The following is a 10107-nucleotide window of genomic DNA, read 5'->3' as shown; positions in this document are numbered from 1 at the left end:
AAATGTTAATTACTGGAACTATATATTAAAAAAATAAAGTAGTCCCACTAATAAAAAAAAAATCAGAATGTTTAAAAAACTTTAAATATTCCTATTGTGGATCACCACCGTCAAACAGAAATATAATGCACGCCAAATAAGTACATTTAAAATTTTGAAGAGAAACATTATAAAACATTTTTAAAAAGTGAAATTAATGTATATAAAATATTGTTTTAATATGCATCAATAAATAATGAAACATTTTGCATTATTTATTCATATTAACTCTGAGAAATTAGTATATTTTTACACTTAGAGCACTTCTCAACCCAGACTACACATATTTCAAATGTTCAACAGCCACATGTGACTAGTGATTACCGTGTTAAACAGTGCAGCTCTAGACAGCATCCAGATTACTGACATAATGTTTTAAACTTGATTACCTCACTGTCAGAACATAGCAGGCTACATTGCAGGAAAGGCTCTTAGGGTAATATCCAAAATCCTTAACTTGGTCAGAAAAGCCCTGCCATAATCTGAGTCATGGAATGCAGAAGAACTACATTATAAACTTTCAATATTGGGATGTTTGGGGGAAGAAAAGGAACATTAGTTTTCATCTGGCCTCTTATTCTCTATGAATTTATCCTTAGGAAGCAAAGAAACCAGAAAACAAGTAACCATTTATTGACTGTTACAAAATGGAATTCAAGTTATTTTCCAACATTGATTAAATCACTACTACTTATTTCTGCATTCCAACCTCAAAGTCTAAAATAAAACGGTTAAGTCTAAGCATCTACCACATACAACAATGGTTCCAACAGAAGTTTCATTTCTCAGCTTTTTTTTTTAAAGATTGACAAATACTTCCCTTGATCACATAAAATCATTTATATTCTCTAAAGTGCTAAATGATGAATACAAGGAGTTATTTTTTCCTCTACAGTGGTTCTCAACCTTCTGACCCTTTAAATACAGTTCCTCGTGTTGTGACCCAACCATAAAATTATTTTCGTTGCTACTTCATAACTGTAATTTTGCTACTGTTATGAATCATCATGTAAATATCTGATATGCAGGATGGTCTTAGGCGACCCCTGTGAAAGGGTCGTTCGACCGCCAAAGGGGTCGAGACCCACAGGTTGAGAACCGCTGCTCTAGACTATGAAACAACATAGAGTTAGGACTTACGTTTTTCATCTTTGTCTCCCTAATACCTAGCATAGCACCTGGCACAAAGCAAATATTCAGTGATGTTGTTTTTTCTGTATTTGCTTTAGCTGAGTCCTAATGGTATTAAATCATAATACCATTTTTGAGCTATATCACTGAAGAATTTTTATAAATAAAATAATACATAAGACACTTTGTGTTAAACACAATGACTATCTCCAGGACAGGAGACTGCTACAAGTTTTTCTGGTCACATTATTTAAGCTTGACAATTGTTTTCCATCAGATATTATAAATACTAGCCAAATTACCTTTTTTCTACACTCATTCATGCAGTCTCCAGTGAAACTAGTGACCTTGAATTACATCAGCTCCTGTTACATTTGTTCTGGGAATACCCCAAAAATGTGTTTTTTTAAAATATAATTTTTACAATTTTAAAAGCCTCCCAACACTAAGACAGCATTAGAAAAAATCAGTTAAAATCATGCTTATTTCTTTGTATTAGGTGTATAAGAATTATAGGGAATTCTTGGGACTTTACAGTGCAAGTAGGGATCCCCTTTTACCACACATAATAGGACTCTAGGTCAGTGCTATTCACATAGAAGGTTATGTTCAACTTAGTGACTGTGCCAGCATTTTTAAAGAAAACAATTTGAAAGAAAAAGAAAGTAGTACAATGTATCACATATGATAAGGTTAAATACTGATTCATGAAAATTTTATTTGTGTTTGTGTTATACTGAATCACAATGGAAAATAATTTTTTAACGTGAGCTGTAATAAAAAATTTGGAAACCCATTGTTAAGATACTCACTTTCCAGTGAATACAAATGCATTCTTTCAAAATATGGCCTATTTCATTTTAAGAATAAAAACCTTTCTTTCACAAATGCTTACAAACTTGGACTTAGTAATTTCACTTTTTTAGAATACACCCAAAACATACTTGCACATCTGCAAAACTATGTATACAAAAGATTACTCATCAGAAAATTATTTGTGGTAGCAAAAACTAGAAATAACCCGAACGCCATCAATACACTTCCACTTGAATAAATTAGGGCACAGTCACACAATAGATTGCATGAAGCCATAGAACAGTATAGGAGTGTTTTCTATTTACTAAGATGAAAAGAATCTCCTTATGTGAAAAAAAAAGCAAGATGTAGAACAATATTATAGCATCCTAGTTTTTTTCTTTAAAGTTGGTGGGGTAGGAAACAGGGAATAAGAATCTGTGTTTATATTTGCTTGTAGACATTCATACATAAAGTACATATGATCTAAATACAATGATTATTAATGGAAAACAGATGGGCAACAAATATAAATAAAAATTTTACTACATAAAAATTTCTAGTTTTTGAAATGTGACGTTATCTATGAAAAAAAGAAAAAGAAAAAAGATACACAAAGAAATACAACTGATTCTTTTAAGAAATAATAAATAAGCATCTGAATAAACGAAAAAGCCTACATGAGCTCTCAAGCATTACAAAAGTATTATAAGTTATTCCTAGAGTTTTACCATCCGAAGACAAAAAGGTAAATTGGATTACTCTTCTAGCAGCCCTTCGAATTATTTTAAATACTAGAGGCCCGGTGCACAAAATTCATGCACTGTGTGTGTGGGGGGGGGTGTCCCTCAGCCCAGCCTGCACTCTCTCCAATCTGGGACCCCTCGGGGGATGTCCCACAGGGACTGGGCCTAAACCGGCAGTCGGACATCCCTCTCACAATCCAGGACTGCTGGCTCCCAACTGCTCGCCTGCCTGTCTGCCCCTCCCCTGCAGGCCTGATCACCCACAACTGCCCTTCCCTGACGGCCACCTTGTGGCAGCCATCTTGTGACCACATGTGGGTGGCCATCTTGTGCAAGAGTGTGATGGTCAATTTGCATATTACTGCTTTATTATATAGGCTTATTTTTTAATATTTATTTATTATCTTAAGTTTTACATATGTCTCCTTTTCCCCCAATTGACCCCTTATTATTCTTATTTTAAAGATGAAGAAACTGGGGCATGGAGTGATTAAAGAACTCCTTCAGGGATAGATGAATGGACAGTAAGCAAGGCAAGGACTAGAACTCAGATATGCAACACCAAAGTCCAAATTAAAAGTCCAAGTTAAAAACTTGTCAACTTTACTGATATCATTACTCTAAATCTTTATACTTTATGCAAACTTTTTAATCAAGTAACATAATTTCATCAAATATAAAAATACCAAGTCAATAAAAATACTGACCATTCTAAGAATCGGAAAACTGCAAAATAGAAAAATGAGTTTTATTTACCTGAGTATTTAAGACTTTTTAAAAATTGACTATTTTTGTATCTTCGTATCTTATATAATAAAAGCCTAATATGCAAATTGTCCCCTTGACCTGGAGTTCAACCGCTCGCTATGAGGTGCGCTGACCACCAGGGGTCAAAGCGGAACATGGCGCATGTCAACAACACAGCGCTGGCAGTGGGCAGCAGTGGAGTCTCTGCTGCCCGGATGGGCCCCGAGAGCGGGACTGTGGCAGGATGGTGAAGGAGGTGAGCAGGCGGCACAAGGCCATCGCAGTACGAGCAGGGCCCAATAGCCCCATCAACTGCCCTGCAGACAGCGACCAGCGGTGGTGGGTGGGGAGGGGCGCAGGACCACCACCTGGATTCCAGGCACTGAGGGAGCTGGGCAGGGGACCAATTACTCAGGCTGAGGAGGTCAGGCGGGGGTTGGGAGCCTACGTGCCGCCCAGAGTTCAGCTGGGACCTGCCTTTCCATGCCAGACATTGGAGCTTCAATAGCCGGCCAGGCCTAGGGACCGTACCCATGCATGAATTTCATGCACCGATCCTCTAGTAAATTATATATGTCACATATAAATGATTAACATTAATAAACTTACATATCATTTAACCTGAACATTTCATTTCAAAAAATGTATCCAAATTAAACTAACTGAAATAAGAAAGCCAGATAAATAATCAAGCACAAAGATATTGCTATATTAGCATTTATAATAAAAAGAAGTTGAATATCTATTCATCTGGGCTGATTAAATAATTCATGATACATGCTTCATGAATTACAGTAGTTAAATAGAAGAAGATATACATATGTTATTAGGTAAATGTATCTGAAAAGAAAAAAGGTATGCCACAGCCCTGACCGGTTTGGCTCAGTGGATAGAGCGTCGGCCTGCGGACTGAAGGGTCCCAGGTTCGATTCCAGTCAAGGGCATGTACCTTGGTTGCGGGCACATCCCCAGTAGGGAGTGTGCAGGAGGCAGCTGATCGATGTTTCTCTCTCATTGATGTTTCTAACTCTCTATCCCTCACCCTACCCTCTTTAAAAAAATCAATAAAATATATTTTTTTTAAAAAAGGTATGCCACAGAATAGTATAATAATGAATTAAATATAGTTTAATACAAAAAGATATGAAAAGATACATATGTCAAACTGTTCCACTGGAACTGGGATTATAAAGAAACTTTCACTTTCTATTACATTTTAGATACTATATTTTTATAGTGAATGATTTTATAACCAGCTCTATAAAATACTTTTTTGTTTAGATAAAAAAATATTTATCTTAGGAATAAACAAAAGGAGATCTATAATTCAATATTGTCTTAATGTTTTAAAAACAATGATTTATTGCTTTATAGATATAAATATCTAATATTTTAATGTAAACTTCAAATACCTGATTCATCTTGTTTTTCATTATGGCATAAAAAGAGTCCTACATCTTTACCAAACACCCAATTTCCAATATGTACTCTCACTTGAAAAAGCACTGAGAAATTACTACATTCTGTTAATTAAGAGACAAGAAGTGCATGGCCACTGTTGATTTCTCTTTACTAAAGATTCGTGTGCTTTAATGTTTTATGACAATAATTCATTTTGAATCAGACAATCTGGGTGGAGGAAATTATGTTTTAGCAACAAAAGACCTCAGGAGAGTAATCTACTATCAAATCTTTGAAAAAAGTGAGATTGTAAGATTTTGTGAAAATAAGATGAGTTAGTTATTTTGTAAAATGAAATCGAGCCATATTTTATTACATACAAAAAAGCAATAAGAAATTGCAATGCATAATTCATAAATCTTTCATATTATTTAATGGAATGCATTTACACCATTTAAAAGTGTAACCAAAAATACTTAATATGCCTACAAATGTCAATTCTTAAAAATTCTCTTATACTGAAAACATTCCACCCAAGAAGCATAATGACAACAAAACCCCAACTAAATAAATAGATGGCCCTTCTATACTCCCTCCCTGATGACAAAATAATAAATAAAAAGCTATTGTTGTCTGTCCTTGAAGAGAAAAACACAAGGAGAGAAATACAAACAACAGCAATATCACGTTTTATGAGAACTTAAAGTATAATGTGAGTCAAGAGGACACTAATTTCCCAGGTATGAGTTAAGGCTTGAATGCTAAGGAAAACTAAAGAAGTCTCGTGAGGAGATTTAAAAGACAAAACTTTGGCTTCACAATCATAACAAACTCCACTGATAAACCAACAAAATTGCACACATGTTTCTACCAGCACACTCTTAATAATAATTCAATATGTCAGAGGTCACTCTGAAACACCTTCACCAAGCTGCTATGCCAAGTCACATTCACAGTTGCAAGAAGACAGTAAACGACATGGTTGGAGCAAAGCTATGAGTTTGATTGGGCTAGGTTTGGTTTGCTTTAGACAGAAGCACCATAATAAGTGAGGCCTGGTTTCACAAAACCAGTATTATAATTACGTATACAAACTTCAGAGGCTTAAAGCAGAAGCGAAAAGCTAACAATCCAGTACTTTCTATGACCTTAATACATTATTTTCATAAGGGGGGTGAACTCATACTGACGTGTGCTATACTAGTATGTATCCCTCCAGGATGTCACTATAGGTGTTGTAGCTTATTGCATTGGCACTGCTGTCTACTTGGCCCAAATTGTGGGACCTGCCTTCTAATAAACAGCTGCACTTCTAATCATGGCAATAAAACAGAAGCCAAAGAGTCTATGTCAAATTCTGTTGAATCCCACATAGAAAATGTCATTTTCAGTTTCTTGGCTGATATTTATAGCAATAACTGGTTTCAGCTCTAACTTTAACCTTTAAATTATGTCCACCAGCTTGCCTGAAATCTTTTAAAGAGAGTAAAGTGTTTGGACTTAATATGGTCAAGCTCACAAAACGTTACAGATATTAAATTATAGGTAATTTTTTAATCTACACTTTACAGTACATGACTTCAAACTTTCCAAAACTAATTAAATAAAGCAAGAATGTCATTTTAAATGTACATCTCCTTAAACAAGAAAGTTTCACCAACAGAACCCTCAAGGAAATTGATCCACTTGCATTCAATCTAACTGTATTTGAATTTATTATGAGATCAGGTCAAGATTTCATTTAATATAAGTAACATAGTAAAAACATGTTATATAAATGAAAGTATTAATGACTTATTTAGAACAGTCAGTTCAACAGACAAATTTGTATGTGTGTGTATTCCAGTATTCCAATGCTTAACGACATGCATGGTATTGCTTTCCTAAAGAACAAAAATTTAGAAATACCTACTTAAATTGGTACATTTAAAAATTTATATTTTAAATATACAATTTGATGTCCTTAACTCATTTCCATAAAATAATCTCAGAATTATTTTTATTGGGGACTTATAAATTGCTTTCTTAAATTAGAATGTACTACTTATTTCCCCACATGAGATCTGAAGCTCACTTGGAAGGGTTCCAAATATACTACACCCACTAAACAAAAGAGTAAAATAAGGACCCAAAGACTGCTGGAGAGGAACTCAGCTGAGGGTTTGCAGAGGAGGCCAATGCTTTGAGAACAAGTTTCTTATACTTAGGGTATGGAAGTAAAATAAGAAATATTTATTAATTAAAATCAATCCAGAAATAGCACAAATGACCAAATGTTTAAGAAGATAGAGCAAGGAACAGCAACTATGGCTACAAGGCCAAATGTGACCAGAGGCCCATATATATTTTAATTTTTTATGGCCTATAAACTAAGAATGGTTACTGTATTTTGAAAATATATTTTAATAAAAAGAAAGAAAATAGTAACTATGAAACAGAGACCCTATGTGGTCTACAAAGCCTAAAATAATTACTATCTGCTCCTTTACAGAAATAAACATGAATGAAAACTTACTTAGAAATAAGTATGAAAGAAAAATAAGAAGCCTGATCAATTCATTATATAGACAATGAATGTCAATGCTTTTACATAAAAAAGTATAGTACTGAGTATAGAAAATGAAATAAATCTTAATGATAATGCTTATAAAGACTGGTAAGATTTAAAAAAATTATGCATATATAATTATATAATTCCATAGGCTCTCAGCCCTGGCTGCATTTCAAAATCACCTACAGAGTGTCAATACCATCTTCAAAATATATATATCTTGGCCCCTCCCAAGAAATTATAACTAAATACTAGTATGGGCCAAAACATTTGGATTTTGAAAAGTTATACAGGTAATTCTAATACACAGAATGAAACCCACTAATAAAAGTTTAATTACAATTTTGGTCTACTATAAAAATTTATTTTAGAAAAGAACTTAAAATTGTAACAATAAAGAATTGTAATAACGGCATAAAATGGAATACTGTATGGTGAGTAAAAATAATTCTAAAAATTTATGCCTATTGACATAAAAAGATATATGTAAGGATATATACAAACACAGAAAAATGTATATTATATAATTCAACTTTTGTAGAACAAAATACATACACCCACATATATATAGAATGGTGTCAATTTTGACTGGCTGTCATTATACTTTATGCTGTTCTTTTTGCTTGCCTATAGGATATGATATTTCTGAATGACTGCTCATATATAAAAACAAAGCAACTTCACTTTGGTAATAGAAAAGATTAACTTTAAATAATATTATATACTTTGAACTAAATTAAGAAATGTTTTATTTTGAAATAAAGAAAAAATGGCAAAATTTTTAACAACTGGTAAATTGAGACAGACAGAGGGTATGTGGAGAATTCTATTCACACAACTTTTCCATAGGTCTGAAATTATTTACAACCTGAGAGGAAATAAATAAAATAGTCCCCCCTTCCACAAAAATTATTACACTTTACTATAGATTGACCATTTGATATGTCAATACAACACATAAACCTTTAAACCATTTTATTTAAGTCAATTTATATAGGTTGAACCAAATATTAGTTGAAAGAACCAAAATAAACATGAAGTATAGAAATATGTACATAGAAATGTACATAAATGTTTAATGTATAAAGGAATGTATGTACATATGCAGTTTTTAAAATTTAAACTCTCCTACTATACATCTTTAGTAACCAACTGCCTGTGTCTCTTTATTGTATTAGCTAACTGACCTTGAAAAAGAATTTTTCCAATTCAAATCCATTCATAAACATACCAACCATCAAAAATATTAACTCTATAAAATGAGCATCTCACCTCATCTAAGTCTTGGATATAAACTGGTTTTTCCTCAAAACCAACTGGCATTGGTTCACTGTAGGGAATCTTTACTTCTTCATACATCTTGTTATTCTCTCTTTGGATTCCTTCTGGCAAAATCATCTATAAACATCAAAAATTAAAATTCAATAATAAAAATAAATGCTCTATAATAAATATTCTTTAGAGAGAGAGAACACTACTGGCTTTACCACACAGCACTAAAAAATAAATTTAGCTACTTTAAAGAAAAAGGAAGGGTAAACAAACAAACAAAAGAAAACAACCATATACACACAAAGCATTCATGTATTAGGTATCTCATATAACATATGAACCATATTATGTTGATGAATCTTAAAGTATACATTAATTAGATGTTATTCTGGAAGACCAATGTACTCACAAAGGTAGGAAAAATATCCAATATATAGTGTAAAGTTTAATCACAAAGCAATGCATTTGCTAAAATTAAAAAAAAGTTGCATATAATGAAAGGGAGGAGAACAGATATATTTTGCATATCTACTATGTGTGAAGAACTTTACATACACCGCATATTTCATTTTCCACAGTATTTTTAAACATAATTTAGCTTAGTATAGTCCACCAGTACTAGAGTAAGAAAGGAAACGGGGAAAATCTATGTGTCATTTCCTCACAATAGATGTATTATCCCAGAGTGGTTAAACACCAGTGACATACCTTTGCACCAGCAATGAATGCTGATGTTTTCATGGCTTCAGCCTGGGAATCATAAACATGGGGATAACGTATTTTTTCAAAGTCCATGTCCCTCTGCCTGCTCAGAATTGGAACATTTCTAGCATTCAGAAGTGCCTGCTCCCTTTAAATACAAAAACAATAGGTTAAATCTGAAATTTTTATCTTGCAACAAATACAGTATTAACTCAAGATCACTATTAATAACTATTTCAGGTAGCCTTTCATTATAAAGGAGAAGAAATTAAACTATACAAAGGAAGATATTAGAAATCCCGAAATTTTCTGTGAAATCCCACAGGAGTCAACACAGTTTTAGGTAACATCATATTTATAATTTTGTTTGTCACAATCCAAAGATGTTTATAAATTAAAAATGGGTTTCAATACTTAAAGATCAAGTTTAATAATGCCTTCATTTAATTTTTCTCCTTTTTACTTCTAAATAATAACAGGTAAAAAGTATTCATTAAGCTAGGAAAAGAAACAAGTAACTCAAAAAAATTGTGTAGACTTCATAAATATTAACCTAGTGGTGTGTGCACAGTGCCTAAAAATAGTTTACTTCTATAATCTAAATTTCTCACCTATCTAGAAGCAACAAGAACATTCTAATTAAGCAGATCACTTCTTTCTTATCCCATAAAATTATTTTTCATACAACAAAATTCTATTCTTGTAAGAAAACTAGAAGAATAA

At 32.8% G+C, this 10107-nt stretch overlaps 1 protein-coding gene across 6 annotated transcripts in view; it reads right to left on the bottom strand.

Moving 5' to 3' along the window:
- ASCC3 (activating signal cointegrator 1 complex subunit 3) overlaps nucleotides 1-10107 on the bottom strand; it is a 243464-nt gene that overhangs the window by 192861 nt on the left and 40496 nt on the right. For 4 of the 6 annotated variants that reach the window (XM_006777223.2, XM_015572736.1, XM_015572735.1 and 1 more), the window contains 2 exons: nucleotides 9391-9532; nucleotides 8683-8808 (listed from right to left, as the gene is read on the bottom strand). In XM_006777223.2, coding sequence (XP_006777286.1) covers nucleotides 8683-8808; nucleotides 9391-9532 — 268 coding nt within the window. The remainder of the gene's footprint in view (nucleotides 1-8682; nucleotides 8809-9390; nucleotides 9533-10107) is intronic. The other 2 variants (XM_015572738.1, XM_015572739.1) reach the window with 2 other exon arrangements.

The sequence above is a fragment of the Myotis davidii genome, unplaced genomic scaffold (genome assembly GCF_000327345.1).
Source record: "Myotis davidii unplaced genomic scaffold, ASM32734v1 scaffold68, whole genome shotgun sequence".
Classification (NCBI taxonomy): Eukaryota; Metazoa; Chordata; class Mammalia; order Chiroptera; family Vespertilionidae; genus Myotis; species Myotis davidii.
This window is presented reverse-complemented; position numbering and strand designations above follow the sequence as displayed.